The sequence below is a fragment of the Tachypleus tridentatus genome, chromosome 7 (genome assembly GCF_004210375.1).
Source record: "Tachypleus tridentatus isolate NWPU-2018 chromosome 7, ASM421037v1, whole genome shotgun sequence".
NCBI lineage: Eukaryota > Metazoa > Arthropoda > Merostomata > Xiphosura > Limulidae > Tachypleus > Tachypleus tridentatus.
Window position 1 is genome coordinate 126,159,844 of NC_134831.1, and position 26,126 is coordinate 126,185,969.

A 26,126-nucleotide genomic window follows, 5' to 3' on the forward strand; every position below is an offset into this window, starting at 1 on the left:
TTTTTAACTACGCGATAAATTAAAGAAGTAAAAACTAAAAAGGAATAAACGTTTCAGCAGATCAAAGTTCACTTGAACGTGTGATAAGACAACGAAGGAAAAACAACATCCGGAAGGTTCTAACCTTAAATTAACCGTGCGAAAGATATCTAAGTAACGTGTATAAGTATTACCTGGTTGTTCAGTGTTAAAAGCAGGAGACTGAAACCGTAGTAACAAGAAAAACAGACGCGACAGAATGGCGTAACATCAGCGCAGAACATCTTTACTGTAGATCAACAGTAAATTAACTAAATAATATAGTAGGTGTGAGCACTGGGTGATCCTTGCGTATGAAATAAAAAGTAGAAAACTAGAACATATGTTTTAAATTAATTAGATCGTATGTTATGTATACTTAAAGATAAATAAAACGATTTTATCTTTTGTACGGCTAATTGGTTAACAGCAACTGTATAAAAATACATGTAATCCAAAATTACAAAAGCGTGTTACTCGAGCGACGTTGGAGTACAGTTGCACTACTTTTTGACTTATTCGAATATATCTTTACTATTTTTTTAAATAATGTGATGACGGACTATTTCTTTCTTTTACAAACTGTCCTGTCAGTTTTCCACATAAAACCAAGTTATGGTACAACATGTGTCGTTTCGAGTAATATTTCTTTCAACTTGGAGCGAAACATTAATCAATATTGGTTTTATATGTGAAATTTAAGCAAAGGCTCTCTTTTAAACCAATGTAAAAATAAACGCAATTTGAGCTACGCAAAAATAGCGTAAGTTTAGGATATTTTATTATATAAATACACACACACACACACACACACACACAAAGAATTAATTTTTGAAGTTATGTTTCTTTCTTTATAAAAAGTTTTGAAATTTCCATAAAATGTTATATGCAGCCTGGCCAATTATACACACACGTGCAAGTGCGCACGCGCAACGTTAAATGTTTGTTTGTTTTTTGGAATTTCGCACAAAGCTACTCGAGGGCTATCCGTCCCTAATTTAGCAGTGTAAGACTAGAGGGAAGACAGCTAGTCATCACCACCCACCGCCAACTCTTGGGCTACTCTTTTACCAACGAAAAGTGGGATTGACCGTTACATTATGTCGCCCCCACGGCTGGGAGGGCGAGCATGTTTGGCGCGACTCGGGCGCGAACCCGCGACCCTTAGATTACGAAGTGCACGCCTTAACGCGCTAGGCCATGCCAACGTTAAATGAAATGTACGTTTATCATCTTTCAGTCTTCCAGTTTATTTAACAGCACATGGACTAAGAAACATTCTTATGATCTAGTTCCTTAAATAACAAAAATAACTGAATAACTTGTAGGTTTCTCATTTATTTATGTTGCATATATTTGGTGCAGTTCATTTGAAATGTTCATTTTCAAATTACTTTGGTAACGAAAACGAAACAGGTTGTTAGTTATTCCGCGTAAAAACACTGCTGTACAAAACCAAACAAGCAACGCTCATGACAATCATAGATAGAGTGTCCATATCATTGATTCGATAAGTTAAGGTCAAATCGACCATCTTATTTCAACTTCCTTTCAGTTGTGCTCGTTGTGACCATTCTAGATTTGTGCGAGGAAACAGTTATTCTAACTGAAAGCTAAATAATTCCCTACATAATAACTTATGAATTTAAAGCAATGTATCGCCTGAGCTATGCAATATTTAACCGACCTTATATTAAAGTACTAACGGTGATTAAGATTTATGTTTTTGTAAATTGTCAATTATTCATTTAGTTATATGAGATTTTCTTGTACCGAGAATACACACTTTGTTCTGGAATAATTTGAAATGCTTGTCCCGACGTGGCCACGTGGTTAAGGCACTCGACTGGTAATCTGAGGATCGCGAGTTCAAATCTCCGTCACATCAAGCACGCTCGCCCTTTCAGCAGCGGAGAGGTTATAATGTTACAGTCAATCTCACTTTTTGTTAGTAAAAGAGCAGTCCAAGAGTTGGTGGTTGGTGATGATAACTTGCTGCATTCCCTATAGTTTTACACTGCAAAATTAGGGACGGCTAGCGCAGATAGTCCTGTGTATCTTTGCGCGAAATTAAAAAAACAAACAAACTTTGACATGCCGATACAATCATGTATCCCACAATGTTAAGCAAGTTTAACAAACAATCAAGTGAAGAACAATCGTAACTAAGTCTGAAAAGAGTCATGTAGGATACAACATTGAGAAGGTTTATAAAACAATTATGTAGACTGTTACTTTAAGTCTAAAAACGAAACACTCAGAGTGTGATGGTAAGCACATCTTAAACAATTGCATGAAAAACTACTTTAACCCTGTAAACCAATCATGTAAATTATAACGTTAAGTAAGTCTTTAAAATAACCGTAACAGCACAGTATTAAGTTGATAAGGCGAACCATGTAAATTACAACAGGTTAGTTGATGAAATTCAAGTAGAGCCATAAAATAGATCATGTATAACACAGTGTTAAGTAAAGTCATAAAATTATCATGTGTTCCACAAAGTTATCAACACAATTACATCAAGCGTAATGTTAGCTAATCAGAAGCCTAAAATGGAATATTTTTGGACGTTCTCACCCACTCCTAAAAGTGCTAATTACACTATTTTCGCAAATCTGAAACACGTAATATTAGTACTACACTTATTAAAGTGTCATTTCTGCTCGTTCAGTACCATAACTGTGCCGGTGTCTTTCTCAAATCAAACAAGTTGTGTGTGTGTGTATAATACATTTACAAATCAGTACACGTACCTGACTGAGAAATGTCTTGCTGCTTGTCATTGGATCAGCGACAAATTTAAGACTGCAACGCTGCAATCCAGGGTTCGATCCCGTTGGTGGTCAGAGTGCAGATAGCCTATGTTACGTATTTCGGACGAGTATCTGATTTATTCTTTCTCGATTTCAAATAACCGGACATTTGAATTTAGAAACTAATTAAATGTCGATATTTATTAAATTTATGATTTTTGCCAACGAGATTGATACACAAATATATATTAATATACAGCGAACAATACGATTTATAATAACGGTTATTACCATTGATGGTTTTATCACAAATGATGGTTTATATACAAGAGTTTTAAAATCTTGTAAATTATACTTACATCTTATATCTTGTCTACAAATGAATGTTTTATCGATGTTCTAGATCCACGACGAGCAAATTAATCCTGAGTTACACATCTCTTAAGCTAATGCCGTCTTTTCTTGGCTGGCCTCACACCGATTACAAGCTGACTTTTTTCGGTGAAGATATTTAATGTGCTCGTAGAAATAATACCGTTCGAAGTAATTCACTGAAGTCGAACAGTTTGTACCATTCGAAATCTATAAACTTTCCTCGTTCAGTTCTGCAGTATTCCTGTTAATAAGCGTTAATCTTAACTATAGCTTCCAAGGCTTATAGTTTACTGACTCTAGTTAGCCAATAATAATTATCTGCCTCTCGGCTAGCTGCTTTTATTCTAATCACTCAAGATTCTCGAATGTTAAACAATGTTCGAAAACACATAAATCATATTAGGGACGGCTAGCGTAGATAGCTCTTGTGTATCTGCGTGCGGAATTGAGAAACAAACTTTTGGTCTTCGTTTGTTAAAAGAAAATGATAATACATAACTACATAATTTTTGTTTTGTAGTTAATAAGTTAGTTTTTCGTATATATTTAATCACTGTAAGCTGTGGTATTATTAGCTATGGTTCTGTAGGTTAAGTAGATGAACCAAATATTATCCCACATTAATTATTCGCATAACTGAAAACTTAGAATACCGCAGCATCTTCCACATTATTAAGAACTTAATTCACCTTGAATAATATTACAGTTTGCCAGCTTAGAAAAGTTACTCTACAATTTCAAAAATTATGAAACATAGGTTGATATAAGGTATTAAAAATAAATTTATCCCACTGTGTGTCATTATTAAGTACTTTTGGATTACATGAATAGATTAAACCTTATGCTACTTGTTTAACATAACAATGTTTTTGTTTCATTTACTTCTTAACAATTTAAAACCAATTTTACAAAACATAAACAAAACATCAAAATTTATTGTAATCTTTTGCCTTCTATATTTTCTCAGTCTTTATCTCTGGACAATGAAATGTTATTAGCAAACGTTTTCTATCACTTTCATTCAACCTAAAGGAGTAATACGTCTTTAAACTTATCAATGAATATCTTATAATTACTTTGATGCATATTACGTATTATAACTTATCCTGGACGTGTCTTCGATTTATTATGCAACATAATACATTTCCAAATAGTCGGAACTTTTAATTTAAATGTTAATTGAGTGTCGATATCCATCAAATTTACGATATTTGCCAACAAGATTGATACACACAAGTTTCTTTCTTAATATAAGTATTTTTAATATACAAACAACAATACAACTTATAATAACAGCTACAGCAAATAGGTATTATAGACAACTATTTATATGCAAAAGTTTTACAAACTTACAAATAATACTGAATCTTTTATCTGACCTTAAACTGAATATTTTATCGACGGTTCACGATGAACGAGTTAATTCTACGTTGGAAATGAAAAAACAAACAAAAAACCCTATATCACGAGCGCTTTCAAAAGGTGGACCTGTCTCCTTCAAGGACAAAAACTATACTTACCAAAGCTGAGTTTCCTGAAACTTACTGTTTATTTCAAAACAGTTTCATGTCTGTTTTTTATAAATTGATCAGTAAAACATTTTTTTTCAATCAGTCTTCAGTCTTTACTTTACTTAAACACCAAATTATAGTTTTAAATATACACATATTTAGCCATTTCCAAATTAAAATATCCCTAACACCTTTTCACATACTCTCACAATCGGCTACATTGTACCGGAGATGAGACATTACAATAGTACATAGAGAAACAACTGTTTCCTAGAAAACTGGAAAACCTTATGATGTCAATAAATTCCCTCTATATATATCACTCGTTCGATTACATCGTCATTCTCAATTTATCGCTGAAAAAGAAAGTTACACCTTTCGAAAGCACTCAGGTTATAAGGTTTTTATTTCATTTCTATCAAGACTTCTTGAATCTGCGCGTTTTTCTAACATCATTAATTCTATGTTGATATTTTTACACTTCGCTTAATGGTTAGCCTCACACCGTTTAGAACCTGTCTTTCCTTCAGGTGATTATAGCGCTCGACTTGTAATCCGAGGGTCGCGAGTTCGAATCCCCGTCGCACCAAATATGCTCGCCCTTTCTGCTGTGGGGGCGTTATAATGTTACGATCAATCCCACTATTTGTTGGTAAAAGAGTATCTCAAGAGTTGGCGCTGGGTGGTGATGAATAGCTGCCTTCCGTCTAGTCTGACGCTGCTAAATTATGGACGGCTAGCGCAGATGGCCCTCGAGTAGGTTTGCGCAAAAATTCAAAACAAACAAAAATTTTCCAACTAAGATGTCTAATGTCCTCATAGAAATACTGACGTCCGAAGTTAGTTCACTGAAGTTGAACGGTTTATAATGTTTGAAATATATAAACGTTTCTCTTCAAATGTCTATTGTTTCTCGATTAGCAAGCGTTTATCACAGTTATAGCTTCCGAGGTTTATTATACTAACTGTAACAAACAAGCACTATAAAAAACTGTCTCTTCGCGTTGCGTTGGTTGCCTTTTATATGCTTTAAGGCGAGGTACTCGAAAGTTCAGTTGACAACAATGAAAGCATATATTGTTGACTCTTACACTCTAGTATCTTCTACAAATTTAGAGAATAGGTAATAGTTTTGCTATACACATTTAATAATATAAGTTACATTCATTTATATATATATATTAAACTGAAACAAACATAGATATTAAAACAAGTATATAGTAGTAAATCCGTTACATGTATTATATATTATATTAACTAAATATAAAATGCAGTAAATAGAATAAATTAATTTGTGATTAACTCATCAAAATACTACTTTCACCCCTAAATGTGAGCGAAATTTTAAGAGTTGTTGTTATTTGAGGATATTTTGACTATGAAACTTTTCAATAAATTTGTTTTCTTTCTTTTCTCTCTTAACATTTTAATAGACTTCTATGGTTATATGTTAGCCTAATAAAATAAATTATGAGGTATTAACTTGCTAAAATTGATCATTAGACCTTATTATTTAGAACAAATGTTTTAATGTCAGTTTTTTAGAACAAATGGTTCGTTGCCGAGCTTTAAGGCTAAATGATCAGATGTCAAGTGTTTAGGAAAATGATTATATATAAAACTGTTAAACAAATACTTAGGTATCAGCGAAAAACATTCTGAAATTCTCTTTTTGATTTTATACTTTGAGCTCCCACAACCTAAGCTCAGTGTGTAGAAAAGAAGAAAACACATTAAGTTTTCTTGAAGCAGGAAAACTTTGAATTAATTGTGCTTTATACTGTACTAGCGAAAGTGCCCGCCTTCGTACAGATTATTAGGTTGATATATTTTAGCAAGTGCATAACATTTGTCATGAAAGTTAAAATATCGATCCAATTTTAAATGTAAATCGTTTCTGAATTACACAATTTTCTGTTGAATCAACATCATTTTTAATTAAAACAAACCTCTTTAGTCAACAGATATTCTAGATTAATTCAACAAATATCATCTTAGTTTTGTTGTTTATTTGTTTCATTTTATATTATACTTTCAATCCATAGACCAATAACAATATCAGGTTATGGTTTTATTGCTAAGCAACACTACACAGAAATTATCGTTGGAACGATTTGTTACCAAACCACGCTGGTTTATATTAGAAGTTGTTAACGTAATTGATATACTACAGGGTATACTACGAGGCGTACATGCACACACACACGTAAATAAAATAAGTAACAATACCCAGATGCAGACCCTCAGGGTACACTTTGTATGGATGAAAAATTTCAGGTATTTTTGGTTCTTTCCTCCAGAGTCATGGCGGTCCAATACACATAGAGACAGGCCCTTTTATTATCAGGTATACAAAATAAACTACATATCCGGCAGTTGAGTAACAACTTTGAACAAATGAATATATTCTTATCAGCTTATATTATGTCAATCATGCGTTGCTTTAAACTTACTCAGAATGCACGTTCATTAGTTTTCCTAAACTGATTGATTTTTACGCGTCATCTTGTATATCCTGTTTATTTATCGATTTATGTGTACTTGGATGCATTTTGTTCATTGTTCATTTTTGACCCTATCTGTTTTTGTGTTATTATTCTAAATTAACACATCACGAGGAAGCTAAATTAACTGCCAGTATTTTGTTAATCTTTCAGTAAAAAAATAAATAATCGAAGTATAAAAATAAAGTTCACTACATGTCTTCGTAAAGCATAATTTCACTGACAGCCAAGGATATTGATAATTTCTAAATGGCCTGACATGGCCAAGCGTGTTAAGGCATGCGACTCGTAATCTGAGGGTCGCGGGTTCGTATCCCTATCGCGCCAAACATGCTCGCCCTTTCAGCCGTGGGGGCGTTATAAAGTTACGGTCAATCCCACTATTCGTTGGTAAAAGAGTAGCCCAGGAGCAGACGGTGAGTGGTGATGACTAGCTTCCTTCTCTCTAGTCTTACACTGCTAAATTAGGGACGGCTAGCACAGATAACCCTCGAGTAGCTTTGTGCGAAATTCAAAAAACAAACAAACAAACTTCTAAACACATTGGTTAACTACACTTTATAGATAACTTTTAGCTCATCTTATAATATTGACTGTTGATATGCCAAAAAATTTGAAGCAAAAACAAAATTTATTAAGAATATATAAAAATCATGTCTACACATAATGTGGAACATATTTTAAGGGATTTGATAAATACTTTTTCTTGTTTGTTTCCCAAACTGCACTTTCATTACCAGGCCAGTTTAGTTTCAGTCTCAAATATAAAAGTTTTTTTGTGAAATTCGGAAGCTACAATGCATATTTTAATTTTTGTTAGTGAATAATGGTATATGGAATACACACCAATACTAGAAACGACCTTATAATACCAAAATGTCGTCTTTATACTGAAGCTTTGTACTGTCAGTTCCGGTTTGTTTTCGTAAACGCTTCCGAAGAAGCTGTAAAGCGAAACGTCGAGTGTCTAATTAAACATATGATATATAGTTTAAAAAACAATAATTGTGTAACCACAAAATGTACTTTAATTTCGAGATAAATTTCAACACAAAGGGATTCTGTTTATTTTATTTTCCTAGGCCTTTCAGCTGTTATTGAAATATACCGACTTGTATTTTGTGTCGTTGTTTTTTTCCAAATACTGAAAAGGTTAAAGTAAAAGAAAAATAAATTCGCTTCGTTTTTCTATCATTACGTTCGCTTAATTGATTACAACGAAGTCTCAGATGCTCTTCTGATTCGCTCTTTTAAACATTCTGTTTCTAAACAGTGAGCTTGACTCTAGTTTGTACTATTTAATCATTCATATTCGGTTTATTATCCCTAGTCCAGCCAACTTCTTTCAGTTTTTACTACTGCATCTCACATTTCTTGAAATTTTTCTACCTTATAGGTTTTTCATTCTTACTTTTTACTATTTCACCGTCTAAATTTTAAGTGTTGCGTCTACCAAGTATTAAAGGCGTAAAATAATATTAGAATAAATAAATAACACAGTGTCTACCCTTCACTGAGTAAAATGATAAAAAGTTGTTTTTAAAATTCCCGTCACGAATCGGGAAGAAACTTAAATCCTTACGGTTTCTGTGATTTTTAGGAACTATTTATATATTTATTTATTTCATCCAAGTTACACTTCTTCTTGCTATTTAGAAGAATATTACAGCGCCTTCCAAAATGTGCAATCCTTACGTCTCTAGTGTAATGCGATGAAGCTGGCGTATCAGGATGTTTGTTTTGGTTATTCTTATTCCATACCTTTATTTCTTCGTCGAGGAATTATATATTTCTAAATCTGTTTTTCAGCATTTCGTACGATTAAGTCTGCATATTTTAGTTAAAGAAACTTTACAGACGTTTCTTAAGTATTCGAATAATGTTTTGTTTTTCTGTGTAGCAAAGGCGTAGAACTGTTTGTGTTTTTAATTTCGCGCAAAGCTGCACGAGGGCTATCTGCGCTAGCTGTCCATAATTTAGCAGTGTAAAACTAGAGGGAAGGCAGTTAGTCATCACCACCCACTGCCAACTCTTGGGCTACTCTTTCACTAACGAATAATGGGATTGACCGTCACATTACAACGCTTCTACGGCTGAAATGGCGAGCATGTTTGGTGTGACAGGGATTCGAATCCGCGACCCTCGTATTACCAGTCGAGTGTCTTACCCACCTGGCCATACCGGGCCTAAATGTGTGGAGTTCCAAACTAAATGTGAATAAAGACACCCAATTCTAAACCATGAATTATATTACAGCGTTTAATTTTACAACATTCGCACATAGTAGTAGTAAATGTGGCTTAAAATTAACCTTAATACGTGTTTCAGCTTCTATTTATAAGTAATTTTATAAAAAGTAAAAGTTCCTTTGTCCGATTAATCGTTGTTCTAATTTAGACATGAGTAAGTGGCTGGCGTCGTATTGCCCTTTATATGTTAAGGAAACCAGTTTTTCAAAAAAGATTACATTTCTGACTGAGATTAATTTACGAAGAATTATACTTTAAAATATCTTTATCTGGCATACCACAAGATGGTGCCACATACTTATGATTTATTTTTAAGAAAAAAATATTATTGGCCAATCTTTAGTTAGAATAAATTATTTCCTCTACAGTTTAATGAAATTGGCATTTTGCCAATAAACACCAGAAATTGTATTCAGTTTATTGGACATACCAAATACAGCTACTGTAATTGCTACATTATCTTTTAAAATAATTATCATTATCTATTAAGTTTATAACGCAAGTTATAAGTTGGGTTTCAATAAAACACATTTGGAACAGCATAGTGTAGCTTTGGCTTTGTGTTTAGCAACGAACACACATACATAAACTGTTATTAATGTTAAAACTGCCTCAGTGACATTATGAGTTTATATTTGACTATTTGTTCAATAAACAGTTTTGTTATATTGTTCTTGCTATATTGTTCAGTGCTCATGCTTCTATCCCGTATTACATTGTGTTTTTCTTGTATTGTTTAGTTTCAAGGCGTTCCTGCAGTTGTTGTTAACCGACAGATTTGTTTCTGGCTTGAATAAAAACCGTTTGCTCGAAACGTCGCCAAGAAAATAAATTATTACAATACGTTATAAAAGGTGATTTATCTTCAAAAATTAAATTTCTTTGTTTTATCATCTTTAATAAAGAATTACAGTAGAGAGAGGTAGAGGGCAGCACATAATTCGGGGAAAATAAGATAGGCCTAATGCCATCTTCAGAATTTCTAGTGGCTAGGCTTTGACGGACTGCAACTATTGGTCATCTTTAGGTCTTCGTCATATTGTAACGTTGTGAATCGAAATTGCAACACTATCTTCAGTCATCACGTAATACTCTAATTAGATGTATATCCTGGTGTTATTGGCGTGAGTTTCTTAGTTCCTGTTGTTTGTCATATAATGGAGGATACAACATACATATAAAAAAGTAAATACCACAATAGGTATGGTATTATATATTCATTCTAATTTAGTAGAAAGATATGATATTATATCTTCAATATAAATGACGCATAAGTTTTGCAACAACGTACGAGCTAAACGACAGATCAGAAATATAAAGTTCAGTCACAGGTAGCCAGACGGACGCTAACCAGTCAGGATCACCTTCCGCCTACATGGCTTTTCAACTCAACAATTGTCACTTCTATAACGCGTTTACAGTTGAAAGTAAAGAATATAATCAACGACATACCATGTGCTCGCTGTCAAACGTTTCGTTCTGCACATTTACCGTTCTGCTGCACATAGAGCAAAACGTTAAGGGGTAAACCTTTACATTTATCTTTAAATTGACGTAAATTATTTATTACAAAACCAGGTTTCTAGATACAAGTAATTTTTAACATGTGACTATATCGTGTACAAAATTATGGTTCCTTTTATCTATTTTTGCTTTACAACTGTTTTACTTACGTTAGCGGTAAGTTTTCGGACTTGCAAAGCTAAAATTCGGAGTTCCATCCTCCACGGTGGACAGAGTGCAAAGAGACCATAGTTTAGCGTTGTGCAAAAACAAGAAATCCAGTATTATAACAACACTTCTGAAATGTCTTCATTACAACGTGACAATACCGAAACCACGTGATGGATAATGAACTGTTGTGGTAATATCGAAATTATACGAAATTCCAAAAAATATTGTTGGAAGTTGTCCAACAATATAAGTGTTACTTGTGTGTTGAATGGATGAAGGGGAATATATTGACTATCTTTGGAAATGTGTTGTTTGAAGAGATGCTGGCAGTTTTAAACTTCTTACGGTGTTGGTGTTATGATTACTGATATGGTTTAAAACTTTAAACGAAGCCATTTCTGAATATGTGAATTTCGAACGTTTATTGTTAGTACGTAGATTATTTTTAGAGTGATAAATAAGAGAAACAGGGTACATGTTTTTTTTTGAAACAGTGGAACGTATTAATAGATTTCTTATTATAATCTTGGTCGTTACTATAAATTCTCATCACGTCATCTGGCGAGTTGTGACTTGGGAGCATTTCTTTTGAGGATGACTGGAGTAAAATGTAAGTCGCCACGTGTGTTTCTAATCTACACACGTCAAGAGACGGCCACCATCAGTCACGGAAATGAGATGGTTTGGTACGAGGTCAAAGACTTGAATTGGCGTAATGGACGAAAAGATTTTAACGAACTGAAGATCGAGTTCATCATCAGTGCATGTGGCTGTACTGAAAACATCATCAGTATATCTGCAGTATAATAAGGAATGAAATACACCTGTGTAGTTACGAAATAAAAAATCTTCAGTGTAACCAAGAGGTCAGCGTAGGAGGGACTCGTTTTGGTACCCATGGTAACATCATTCTTTAACTTATAGAATTTGCTGTAAAAATAAAAAATGTCTTTAACGATAAAACTAACCTAGCTAACCTAAAAGTCTAATATAATCTTTAGTCTTTACTAAAGTCGTAAAGATGGACTGAAGGTCCTAAAACATTATATTGACATAAAAACTACCCTAAGCCCACCTAGTTAATCTCTGATTAGATTAGATGAATATTTAATATATTGTGTTATTTGTAGCAACGGTGACGTAGGAGAAATAAGCTCGATTCTAGTTGCACATACACGACAACACTCAAAGATTGCAGATCAAGACAAACTTGTGGCTCGGCACTTTAACACAGCTGATCATTCTCTTGAGCACTTTTAACTGCTCGTCTTACGACAATACCAATGAAAAAAATCGCAGTCTGAATAGAAATTATTTTTAAGTTAGGGCGTTTAAGTCCTTTGAATATCAACGAATGATTCGACTTTTATAATTTGTTTTTTAAAATACATATATTTTATTAATCTAAAATGTGTAAGCTATTCCTTTCTCTCCTATGTAAAGTTATTTTATATTTCTAATAATTTTAACACTATTTTTAATACTCGGTTTCATTATATTGTTTAATTATTGTGGTTCTATCCCGTCTTACATTGTGTTTTCGTGCATTGTTTCATTTCAACTAGCATGACCAGGTGTTTAAGGCACTTGACTGGTAATCTGAGGGTCGCGGATTCGAATCCCCGTCGCACCAAACATGCTCGCCCTTTCAGCTGTGGGAGCGTTATAATGTTACGGTCAATCCCACTATTCATTGGTAAAAGAGTAGCACAAGAGTCAGCAGAGGGTGGTGCTAAATTAGGGACGGCTAGCGCAAATAGCCCTCGAGTAGCTTTGTGCGAAGTTCAAAACAAACAAACCTTTCATTTGAAAACGTTCCTGTAGTTGTTATTAAGCGACAGGCTTGCTTCTGGCTGTCAAAAGAATGTCCTCGAAACATTGCCAAGAAAACAAATTTACCACCATGGTTTTTAAAGGTGACTTGTCTCCAAAATTCTGATTTATATCGACACAGTTCTAGAATATTCGATATATTGGTCCAAAATATTGTGGAAAGATACACGTTGCCGAAAAACGTATTTTCAAGTACTTTCTTGTCAGTAACTGGACTAATGTTACATTCGAATTTCGAGGATTTGTGGTAAATCGTAGTGATATTTATGTTTTGTTTCATTTCAAGAGTTAATAAAATCCTATTAAAATGATTCTCCAAGGATATAGTCTTTTTTTTTAATATTCCACTTACAAAACAGAACGAAAGAAGATGTAATTGTACTCTTTTTGATCTAAGTTTATTTGTTGTAATCACTACACCCACGTGCATAACACGTGTGCATTGAGACAACCACTACAACTACTTCACGAAAATCGACTCAAAACATAACTGTAGGTAACCTTCGTAAACTCACAGCTTCAACTTTTTACTTTGTAAGCAGCGTTGGCCCGGCATGGCCAAGCGTGTTAAGGCGTGCGACTCGTAATCTGAGAGTCGCGAGTTCGCATCGACGTTGCGCCAAACATGCTCGCCCTTTCAGCCGTGGGGGCGTTATAATGTGACAGTCAATCCCACTATTCGTTGGTACAAGATTAGCCCAAGAGTAGGCGGTGGGTGGTGATGACTAGCTGCTTTCCCTCTAGTCTTACACTACTAGATTAGGGACGGCTAGCTCAGACAACCCTCGTGTAGTTTTGTGCGAAATTCAAAAAACAAACAATAAACAGCGTTAAAGAAAAAAGTAAAAAACTCCCCACTCGTAGTTAGTTTTTGCTTCAATAAAAATATTTTTTTTGCTACGCACCTGAAAGGTGTAACTTGAAGTGGATAAGTTAAATGTATATAACTATTTTCTTTTGACAGTTGTCTTATAAAAATTGTTTTTACAAGTTGAAATGCTCCTTTTACTCTAGACATGCTCGTCCTTTCAGCTGTTGGAGCGTTATAACGTACAGTCAATCCCACTATTCGTTGGTAAAAGAGTAGCCCAAGAGTTTACGATGGGTGTTGATGATTAGCTGCCTTCCGTCAAACGACTAGCTCGTGTAGTCTTGAGTCAAATTCAGGAAACAAACACAATTTTATTCCAGAAGGTTTTAAACATACGCTGAAATCCAGAATACGATTCCTCGCGGTGGACAGAGCAGATAGCCTAATGTGGCTTTTTTTCTAAAACACAAACAATATATAATAGTTATCTAAGTGGTTTACAATTTATTATAAAAGAAGAACTATTGACCAATACAGAAAAATAAAAAGATGTGTTCTTGAATATCAATATATTTTGGAAAAGAAGCCATTGAATTACATATTCTGTGGTCTGACGTATGTACCACCACGTAAACGATCACGTGACCTTACGTATTGCGATAAAAGCAACCGCAAAACGTACGTTGTCTGAAAGCTCGCCTACGAAGCTTGAAAGAACGCCTGTCGAAGATTCGTAAGGCGAAAACGAAGTGAAATAAGAAGGAGAGATTTTTCTTTTGAAAATTATATGTTATTATTAATTGAAGCAACAAGAATTATCGTTGCTTGTCTTTTTGTAAGAATATGTATACAACCGTTATGTATTCGAGATAATTATTAATGAATAGAAATTATATGTTCATTATCTTACAATGTATTTGAAAGAAATTAATTATATTTAGAAATTTTGGAAACACTTTAACATTTACAAAAAAACAAACTAGATCCTCCTGGATACACTGAGAAAAACCCCAAAGTTAAAGTGTGTAACGGTTTTTTTTTACTACCATGACAACCAAAGGAGGGAGACTGGCCTTACGGAAATTTGGACGAACCAGTTTATGGTCAAAGGATAGTCAGTGTACCTTTACAGTATTGGGAGCAGAAGAGGTGGGTAAAACAGGTAAGTTCGTTATTTGTAGAAACGTCAAATAAATATATCGTGACTGGTCTATTTAGGCTTAATTTGTTTTACTTTTTATTCATGATGTACGCTAGACATCACTCGACATTTTCAAAGCATTTTTGGAAAAAAAAGATAAACAATAAACCAGAGATAAGAACACTGTATATAATGTTTTACAGCTGTAAAGAAAGCCAATAATAAAAAACTTTCTTTTCTTGAATTATCCCATCTATGATACAGTGTATACCTAATGTCAGTTGTTTTATCCATAAAACTGGATCTCTGTAAAAGTATTTACATAGTCTACAGTGTTAAATTCCAGAAGTAAATCTTTTTTGTAGACTGGACATCTAATAACAACTACTTTACTTTCTATTATTGATAACTTATGATCAACACAAGTTACAGACTAAAAAGATTAAAATAGTAAACTTACTCAGTAAATAGTATAATAAACTGGTATAATTAGGAGTGTGTATTACCATAAAACGAAAGAACATAATTATTAAAATTCACTGACTTATCTATTACCGATATTTTAAGCTGTGTTCTCAATAATACCTCATAAAGTTCGACCAGCTTAGGGGTAGATTAGTTTTAAATGCCTAAACTAACGCCCTCTAGTGGCACAGCGCTAAAAACTGGTTTTCGATACCCGTCGTAGACAGATCACAGATTGCCCAATTTGTGACCTTCTGGTTGACTCCAATCCAAAAATAAACTCAACTAACAATACCAAATAATCTATTTAAATACAATTATGAAGACACAACAACAGTATTCTATGACTTTTTCAAATGCTGCTTTTATAAAATTATTGTTTTATATGAACACTTAATTCTTTTCAGTGGACTCGGCAGATAGCCTGATGTGGCTTTGCTATAAAAACACACACAAACTTTACTATTTAGGTGTCAGGGTCAGACCCTCTTGGAGATCTCTGCCTCCCCCAAAGCCCTTCTCTCATATGACGATTTAGTCTTTCAAAATGTTTAACCTGTTCAGTGCCGTAGACGAGATAACTCGTCCAAGCCAATCGGTAACACGGTGCCACGGACGAGTTAATTCGTTCTCAATAATATCTAACTTCAACGCTAGATGACAGCACCATACATGAATTTGACCTACTTATAAATTGTTTCAGTTTCGATCCAAAATGGCGTCACGAAAAAGTTACAAAATGAAGAAGCATTATAGTTGTATTGTAGCAGCTGAAATACTTGGCAGTCAACAGGTTAAATTCTCCCTACGTTGTGACTCTTACTATATATGTAATAAAAGGGAATAAATAAACACTTCTTAAAAGCAAAGAGCCAATTTCTTTTATACTTAATCAGGCTTGACTCACTTTCTGATACACCTCCTAGTGGTACAGCAGTGTGTTTTCAGATTGACAACATTAGAAACAATGTTTCGATACCCGCAGTTGAAAGATCACAGACAGCCCATTATGTGCAACTTTGTGCTTTTGATACACTCCCCTTTTGCCCCATCAAATATTTGCTCCCTCGTCCCCTGCTAGTAAACAAGTCGTAGAAATGTCACTGAACAACCAGGAGTTTCGATGTAAAATAGTTAATTTAACCTTTCCTTGTCTTTAATAATTTAGTAACTAGATAACAGGAATTTAGCAAACCCTTGTTGTTTTACTAGAAGCTCTAATGAATGTATAAATTAAGTAACATTGCACACTGCCTCAACTTTATACAACGTGAGATCATCAGTTGAGCCCGGCATGGGTTAAGGCGTTCGACTCGTAATCTGAGGGTCACGGGTTCGAATCCCCGTCGCACCAAACATGCTCGCCCTCCCAGCCGTTGGGGCGTTATAATGTAACGGTCAATCCCACTATTCGTTGGTAAAAGAGTAGCCCAAGAGTTGGCGGTGAGTGGTGATGACTAGCTGCCTTCCCTCTAGTCTTACACTGCTAAATTAGGGATGGCTAGCGAGATAGCCCTTGAGTTGCTTTGCGCGAAATTCAAAGGCAAACAAAAGATCATTAGTTGTTAAACACGTACGCCCTAATTAGCAACAAGAATAAGGTTACAGCTGAAAATATCATAAACAGCGGAAGTAATCAATTGACGAAATAATGGAGTTTAGTTTTTATTATAAGTAAAAACGTAAGGATGGTATATATAATTAGTTCATCATCAGGATAGGTTTTAGTTTCGATATGTATAAGGAGGTAGATTACTTTAATTAAAAGTTAAAACTAAATATTCATAATGTCTGTGATGTATAACAACACAGTATAATAAATATATAACAGCAGTGAGTCCAGGATTTTTACTAAGGATTCTAAAATATTACACAGCTTTAAAGTGAAGGATAACATTTGTAAATGGCCTTCGCATACGCAAGCGCTCGTGGTTTTGTATTACACAAGTAGCTCCTTCTAAAACTCGATAAAATCGTGTTCAATTCAGTCGCTTTATCAATAGCATACTAACGAACATCCGTACGAAACAAACCATCGTTAAGTTAACTCTGAAATGTGAGTCAATGAACGCAAGTATGAACAGTGACCGTGTTTCCTTTAATAATACCTAAGTCAGGGAAAAGTGAGTCAGTTTGTTTTGAATTTCGAGCAAAGCTACACGAGGACTATCTGCGCTAGCCGTCCCTAATTTAGCAGTGCAAGACTAGAGGGAAGGCAGCTAGTCATCACCACCCACCGTCAACTCTTGGGCTACTCTTTTATCAACAAATAGTGGGATTGATTGTCACTTTATAACGCTCCTACGGCTGAAAGGGCGAGAGGTGTGAGTGACGAAAAAGACGATGTTTAATAACCAGAAAAAGACGTGGTAAACCTCAAATGTTTATTCTGCGGGTATCAACAGTTATTCTATTTACGACTGATAAATCTTTACATGACGTCAATCATCTATATGATAGTTTAAAAAAATCGAAAACAATGAAAGAAAGTCTGACAGAGTCATAGATTTGTGTGTGGTTTTAGTCTACCGTGACGTCATATCATCTCAATCTACGTGTCATAAATAATTAAGGTCAGAACCCAACTTATTTGTTGTTGCTGTCAAGTTGTTGCTACCAAGTAAAGTAGCATGCTTATATTATACATTGGCAGGAGTTTGTTTGTTTGTTTGCTTTTTGAATTTCGCACAAAGCTACTCGAGAGCTATCTGTGCTAGCCATCCCTAATTTAGCAGTGTAAGACTAGAGGTAAGGCAGCTAGTCATCACCACCCACCGCCAACTGTTGGGCTATTCTTTTACCAACGAATAGGGGGATTGACCGTCACATTATAAAGCCCCCACGGCTGGGAGGGCGAGCATGTTTGGTGCGACCGGGATTCGAACCCGCGACCCTCGGATTACGAGGGTCGTATAACTATGTGCGAAATTCAAAAATAAACAAACGAGCATACAAAAAGTTGTTACCTGAGTTGTTTTACTTGCAAAGTAAAAGAAACATCTGTATGCAGTTTTAATAGTGATATTAAATACAGCCATTTTCTTTATTAAGACAGATTAAAAGGAATACAGCCTATACTAATAAAGTCGTTATATTGTTTCACTTACTGTTAAATTATTGATTAACATGAAATTCCACTTTAAACTTCACCATCGCAAACAATTATTTATTTTTGAATGTTTATTAATCTTTCAAAATTATATGGCATGGCCAAGCGTGTTAAAGCGTGCAACTCGTAATCTGAGGGTCGCGGGTTCGCATTCCCGTCGCGCCGAACATGCTCGCCCTTTCAGCCGTGGAGGCGTTATAAAGTTACGGTCAATCTCACTATTCGTTGGTAAAAGAGTAGCCCAAGAGTTGGCGATGGGTGGTGATGACTAGCTGCTTTCCCTCTAGTCTTACACTGCTAAATTAGGGACGGCTAACGCAGATAGCCTTCGAGTAGCTTTGTGCGAATTTCAAAAACAAACAAACAAATTATGTACCGGGTGTTTGAGTTATTTTTAATTTCCCGTACAGCAACCTGAAATTTTAAATTTTATCTTTGGTAAAAAATAAAAACAGTGACATACTAATATAATTTAATTAAATGTTACCCTAAAAATCTTGCTCATGATGTCTTGAAAAGTGCATTATTACGGTTCGATGGAAGTCCAAGAAAACTAAATATTTATATATTCTGACCTAATAAAAATATTTTTGTTCATTTTGAAATTGTCTAATTGCTTGGGTCATTTGTTTTCGTTAATGTGTGATATTATTTATATCTTTGTAAATATAAATGAGCATAACATCCTGGTTTTTCTTACCACTGTTTCAAATCCATTTTCATACACCTTCAACGTGTGTTTTTTTAATTCAAAAAAACGCCTCACTTAATGTGGCCTCAAATTTTCTGGCTCAGTGTCCCCATGATGACTGGAACAAAGTATCCAAAGTTTTGTGCAAAAGGAAAAAAGAAGACAATCTCAGTGTAAAAATGGTGTCTCTTTAATTCCGCTATCCTAACTACTCTGTCCTCTCTTTACAGAAATTCACTGTGGTGAACGTGAATTGTATGTGTGGTGAGACATGTCAGCATTCAGCAACTAACTGAATGCAAAACAGATTGATTTCCACTTTTGTTTATGTCATTATAGCTTTGGTGGTTCGTTTTCTCACAAAAAAGTTCCTCTCAGAGTATTCCCATTGTACTTCGTTCTGCTACGAGCGAAACGTCAGCGTAAACGACAAAATACTTCCGATACGAATTACAGACACTTCCGGAAAGGTAAGATGAGAAAATGTTGGCACAATTAATAATTTTATCATAATTAGCAAGTTCTAGAACTTTCTGTGGTGTTTGTTTGTTGGGTAATTATCTATTTGGTCTGCACGAAAAGTGTTGTTTTTTTTGTGTTTTTTTTTTAATTTCGCGCAAAGCTAAACGAGGGCTATTTGCGCTAGCCATCACTACTTTAGCAGTGTAATCCAAGAGGGAAGACAGCTAGTCTTCACCCACCGCCAACTCTTCGGCTACTTTTTACCAACAAATAGTGGGATTGACCATCAAATTATAATTTGATAATTATAATTATAACGCCCCCACGGCTAAAAGGTGCGAACATGTTTGGTGGGACGCGGATTCGAACCCGCGACTCTCAGATTACGAGTCGAATGCCTTAACCCACCTGGTCATACCGGGCCGAGACGAGAACTAGGTGATAAACTTTTAACGTATTATTTGTATTGTATTTAAAAAAATGATTCGAATAAATTGTTTACTTTAAAAATATTAATATCACAAGTTCCCAGTATTAAGTACATGAGCCCAAGAAGATAAAAGAGAAGTATCATAATTTAATGATAATGAAAACGGTATCAATAACATTTAACATAATTTAAATTATCAAGAACTTCGAAATTTGCTACAAAAGACTGAAGTAGAATAAGGTGGCGCTTTGGGGGCGGAAGTAAACATGTACTATCTGAGAGCAAAATTCAATTTCGACAAGGTAACATGAATCAAGCACATGCAATAACACCATGTTGCTGGGTAATATAATGGGATTATATTATCAACACCAGGGGCGCGTTGATATGGGCGCAACTCTAAGTAACATCAATATTATTATGTAGTCATCACCAGAGGGCATGTTCCTAATATTTATCTTTTTTATATTATTTCATTCGATTTATAGTTATTGCTTTTATAGTTGATTGTTAATGAAACTTTCTGGGGTATTATATTAAAAGACAACTGTGTCAGAACAAGGTGAGTGTGTAATAGACACTTTCTTATATTCTCAGAAAATGTGCAGTTGTTCTGAAGGTTAATCTAAGTTCATTTCTGTTTCAAACCGCTTGAGGGAGACACTGGATTATAAACCATAATCATGTTTCCTTATAACTGTACTCAATAATGCAACAGCTGTAACTCTTTTTTTTTTTAATTCAAGAAATAAAAACGAATAAAAGTACTAAGGCTTGCCTTGTATACTCTTGGGCAGTGTACTTTTGAACTGTATTAACTTATTTTAGTTAGTATACACACAATGGTTTCTGCATAAACACATATCAAGGAGGGAAGTTTGTTGGTAAATATAATGTAGAGATGAACGTGATGGAAATAGAACTGTAGCTTTACATAAACTGAAAAAAGAAAAACAAAACTGGAAACAAAAAACTGTAAGTAAGGGATAAAACTTATGAAAATATAATAATAACTTTCTATAAATTGTAAGAAATGTTTACTTTGACATTTAATATTATTTGTGATAATTAGCTGTTACAACATTTATGAAACTACAATCTCAGTTTTTCTTTAAGAGAAATAAAACACAGATCTAAACAAGGGTTCCATACCTTTATGAACTAACTCTTTTTATGCTCACAGCAAAGGCAAAATTTTTATATGGTTGTTATCTAGTAGCCAATGAACGTGTTGTAACAGTATATTATTATTTATGCCACTCGATTCCATGAAGGAACATAGGGCCGCCATCTCTTGCAGATTCATCAACAGGCTGGTTTTATTAAGTGAGTAGATTGTTAGCCCACCGCACAACCCCCAACCAAGAGGAGAAACCTTAGCCGTCCCTAAGTTTGCAGTGTAAGACTAGATGGAAGGCAGTTTGTCATCACCACCCACCGCTTGGGCTACTCTTTTACCAACGAATAGTGGGATTGACCGTGACTATATAACGCCCCCACGGCTGGGAGGGCGAGCATGTTTGGCGCGACCGGGATGCGAACCTGCGACCCTCGAATTACGAGTCGCACGTCTAACGCGCTCGGCCATGCCGGGCACGTTGTAGCAATACAAGTGTTCATTTAAAACAAGAAATGATCTATTTACTTTCACGTTAAGAAACAACAGTATAATCCTAAAATTAAGACAAGCCCTCTAACTCTTTACTCTTTTAAATTCCTGCTTCACTAACATATAGAGTGAGGGTGAAGTCTGATTTGTTTTGCCCATCACCAGGTAGAATAATTGATGAGAACAAATTGTTATGATCGTAAAAAATATAATTTTAATATTCTTGCCATTCTAATAAATCCCAGTTTTGTGTAAAACTGCTTGAAAATCGCTCAGTATTTGTTTCACTAACCAGAAACAAATTCAAGAAAAACGTTTTTCTAATTCAACTGTCATTATGTTTCAACAAGTAAAAAACCTTATAAAACAATGAATATACCAAGAAACAAAACCTTATAAAACAATGAATATACCAAGAAATAAAACCTTATAAAACAATGAATATACCAAGAAATAAAACCTAATAAAACAATGAATATACCAAGAAATAAAACCTTATAAAACAATGAATATACCAAGAAACAAAATCTTATAAAACAATGAATATACCAAGAAACAAAACCTAATAAAACAATGAATATACCAAGAAATAAAACCTTATAAAACAATGAATATACCAAGAAATAAAACCTTATAAAACAATGAATATACCAAGAAACAAAATCTTATAAAACAATGAATATGTTGTGGTGTCCAAGAAACAAAACCTAATAAAACAATGAATATACCAAGAAACAAAACCTTATAAAACAATGAATATACCAAGAAACAAAACCTAATAAAACAATGAATATACCAAGAAATAAAACCTTATAAAACAATGAATATACCAAGAAACAAAACCTAATAAAACAATGAATATACCAAGAAATAAAACCTTATAAAACAATGAATGTACTAAGAAACAAAACCTTTTAAAACAATCAATATACCGAAAAACAAAACCTTATAAAACAATGAATATACCAAGAAATAAAACCTTATAAAACAATGAATATACCAAAAAACAAAACCTTGTAAAACAATAAATATACTAAGAAACAAAACCTTATAAAACAATAAATGTACCCACAAAAAAAACCTTACAAAACAATGAATATACCAAGAAACAAAATTTTATAAAACAATGAATACACCAAAAAACAAAACTTTATAAAACAATGAATATACCAAGAAACAAAACCAAATAACTTAAATATATTTTCTAAATGGTTTAGGTAGAGTTTTCATGACTAAGAAACAAAAGTGAAATGGGAAGATATGCCTATCGCAGAATGACACATAAACAGAATATCCTGGAGGATAAAGTGTCGAAAATCACCGCATACTGGATAAACCATTAAAAAACTGGTGAAAGATGATTTGTGGGCAAAAAGCAAAAATGTTTTCGAAGCATCTCCCTTCCAACCCAATCTACCTTTGAACTTTACTAAACGTGTTTTACACGTGTCGCAATCTACCTTTGAACTTTACTCGTCCAAAACGTGTTTTACACGTGTTACTCTGAATTAACCAGATACTCCCATTTCACTTTTTTTTATTAAGTTAAAAAAACACCCTCTATTGAACAGCCTTAACCACACGCGATTTCTGTTTAAATATTTGGAAAGCCAATGTACATTCTATTCTGTGTCTTTGTTTAATATTAATGGCATCTTGCGCGTGCAATGGATTAAATGATCAGAGAAGAGGTCCCTATGATTCTGATATAGCCATCCTTAATCTAGCATCGTCCAAAGTTCAGTCTCTCTTCCCTTTATTTATGGAGTCTCGTCCATAAATTGTGTCAGTGCACAACCCATGGAGGCCACCGACTGACCATTACCAATTTTATCACTTTATTGTTATTTATCGATGGCCTGTCATGGCCAGATGGTTAAAGTACTCGACTCGTAATCGAAGGATAGCGGGTTTGAATCCATGTCACATCAAACATGCTCACCTTTTCAGCCATAGGGGCGTTATAATGTGACGGTTACTCTAACTATTCTTTGGTAAAAGAATAGCTTAAGAGTTAACGGTGAGTGGTGATCACTAGCTGCTTTCTCTCTAGATTTACACTGCTGTGTTAGGGACGGCTAACGTAGATAGCCCTCGTGAAGCTTTGCGCGAAATTAAAAAACAAACAAACTTATTTATCGTTATGTTTATCTTTAAAATTAAATACCTGACGCAAATAACATAAATTTAACACTATTATTTCGTCTACTATAAGACGATAATGCCCTGTAACTCGAGTGCTTTAGAAAGCCGGTAAATATTTTACCTTAATGAAGAAAAGTCTACCTTTCGAAAGCGCTCGGTTACAGGATTGTTTATCGTATTATATTTTTAATCCCACATGTTTTTCTGACATCATAAATGTTAATGTTTTGACTATTATTATGTGCTTGAAGAGTTTGGCAGTAGCCTTCTATTGCAGAATGCTAACAAGTAAGCTAGTTGCTAAAACGAATGAAATTGGCTCCGATATATTGTTTATAAATAAAAACCAAGAATAATTTTTACCCGACTCGGATGAATATCAAAAGTTCTTCTGCTTCCATGGATGATTCTTGACCCATTCTGATGAATATTAAATGGCCTTCTGGTTAAAGTGCTTGATTCGCAATCTACGGGTTCGTGGTTCAAATCTCCATTACTAAACACCTTCGCCCTTTCTGTCATCTGGGCGTTAAATTGTGACGTCCAATACCACTATTCGTTAAATGGGTAGTCCAATAACTGGGGATGGATAGCATTCCCAGCTGCCTTCCCTCTAGTCTATTACTGCTGCATTAGGGACGGTTAGCTCAGATAGCCCTCAAGTAGCTTTCGGCGAAATTCAAGAAAAATAAACAAATAACGAATATTAAAATGTCTACTATCTTTTCCTACTCAACCGAATATTAAATTGTTCTGCTACTTAGTGTCCTAGGAATGTAAACGAAGTATCATGTAATCAGGTGAAATAATCGGTTTTAGCTTCCTAGAGCTCCGTATTATTATTTATTACAATACAATGCTTTATTAGCAATCTCACCCCCCCCCTGTTGCTCAGCAATGAAAATCAGTTTACAATATCCGTGATAGCAATCTTGTGTATCGACTGGTTGTTTACGTACCAAGATGTTTACTACATTATGCAGCTGTATTAATTGTTTATGTGCTGTTTGATTAGGTGGAGCTTCAATGCCTAAGGGCTTGTAATTAATGTCTTCGGTTAACCCGTTGAAATAATAAATACACAAGAGTGACAAGACTGTCATTAAAAACCCACTACGTTAAATGCAAACACAAGAGCTTGTTTACCAAAAGTCTAATCTTTAACAACCGTGCCCTGTATCTCGAAGCTACGTTCTGTGTGTCAACATCTCTGTTTGTCTTCCATTCTGTGGAGGAAGGTGACAAAAGAGAAGCCATGTATTAATAATTATAGATTCTTTTTGAAATGATGTGCGCGTTAATTAACAAAATTATGAGCAGTCTATAACAACTAGGCCTAAGTGAATGTATTTGATTCAATAGGCAGTAAATAACGGATGAAATGGTATGAGAAATAACCATAGACTATGTAACGAAACCTGTATATACGAAAAACACGTCTTTGTCAAAGGTGCTTAGTGGTGTTCCGTAATAAACCAGCCTTCTTGAGATGTTATCATTTTATAAAACAACAGATCTATTCGATAATTACTAGGAAGGTTTTAGAAATTTGTTTACAATACGTGTTTATTAAAGTTCAAATTTCGATCTGAATTTGAAAAAAAACAAACTAATTTTTGTGTGTATACAAAAGCCTAAACCATTCGGACATTTCCAATGAACTTTTATTGTTTGAAAACAAAAATATCGCTAGGCCTATTTCTTGTCTTCTGTGCTTTATTTTCTCTCTTTACCCTTTATTATTTCTTTTCCTTTTGTCTCACTTCTGTTCTTCTTGTGTACTATATCACTGTCCATATACTAGACTGAATTTTCGTTAAGTTAAATTTCAATAATACGACTGATCTATGTGAATAAAGTGCAACCACAAAGCTTAGTCGATTAATTAAGCTATAAAAAACCCAACATAATAATATACAACCACAAGTCTGATGGTTCTGTTTATTTTTCTATTTATCAGGAACCTTATACGTCTCTGAAATCAAAAGGGCTACTAGAAGGGGCAGATGGATATCTTATTGTCTACTCAGTCACCGACAAACGTAGCTTTCTGAAAGCTTGTGAACTATTAAAACTGCTCAAGAAGGACTTTTGTGAGGAAGGACAAACACCAATGGCGTTAATTGGGAACAAAGACGACCTTGTTCATTACAGGTTCAATAAAAAAGATAATTTTGTTTGCTGTTTTTTTGTATAGAAATTGATAATAGGAAAATAAGTACTAAAAGTATAACCATGTTGGATCCACGCGGTGGCATTAACACTAAAGATTGTTTCCCTCCCCTTCAGAAAAACAATAACTGGATTCTCTACGTTTATTTCCCTATAACTGCAGTTACGATT

The 26,126-nt window shown here is 34.3% G+C and overlaps 1 protein-coding gene across 2 annotated transcripts in view; it reads left to right on the forward strand.

Moving 5' to 3' along the window:
• The window catches only part of LOC143256539 (ras-related and estrogen-regulated growth inhibitor-like), a 47,229-nt gene that overhangs the window by 17,835 nt on the left and 3,268 nt on the right, over window positions 1-26,126 (forward strand). Inside the window, exons 2-4 of one of the 2 annotated variants that reach the window (XM_076513894.1) lie at window positions 14,792-14,893; window positions 19,477-19,607; window positions 25,744-25,937. In XM_076513894.1, coding sequence (XP_076370009.1) covers window positions 14,792-14,893; window positions 19,477-19,607; window positions 25,744-25,937 — 427 coding nt within the window. Of the gene's footprint in view, window positions 1-14,653; window positions 14,894-19,476; window positions 19,608-25,743; window positions 25,938-26,126 lie in introns of those variants that run through there. The other variant, XM_076513893.1, reaches the window with a different exon arrangement.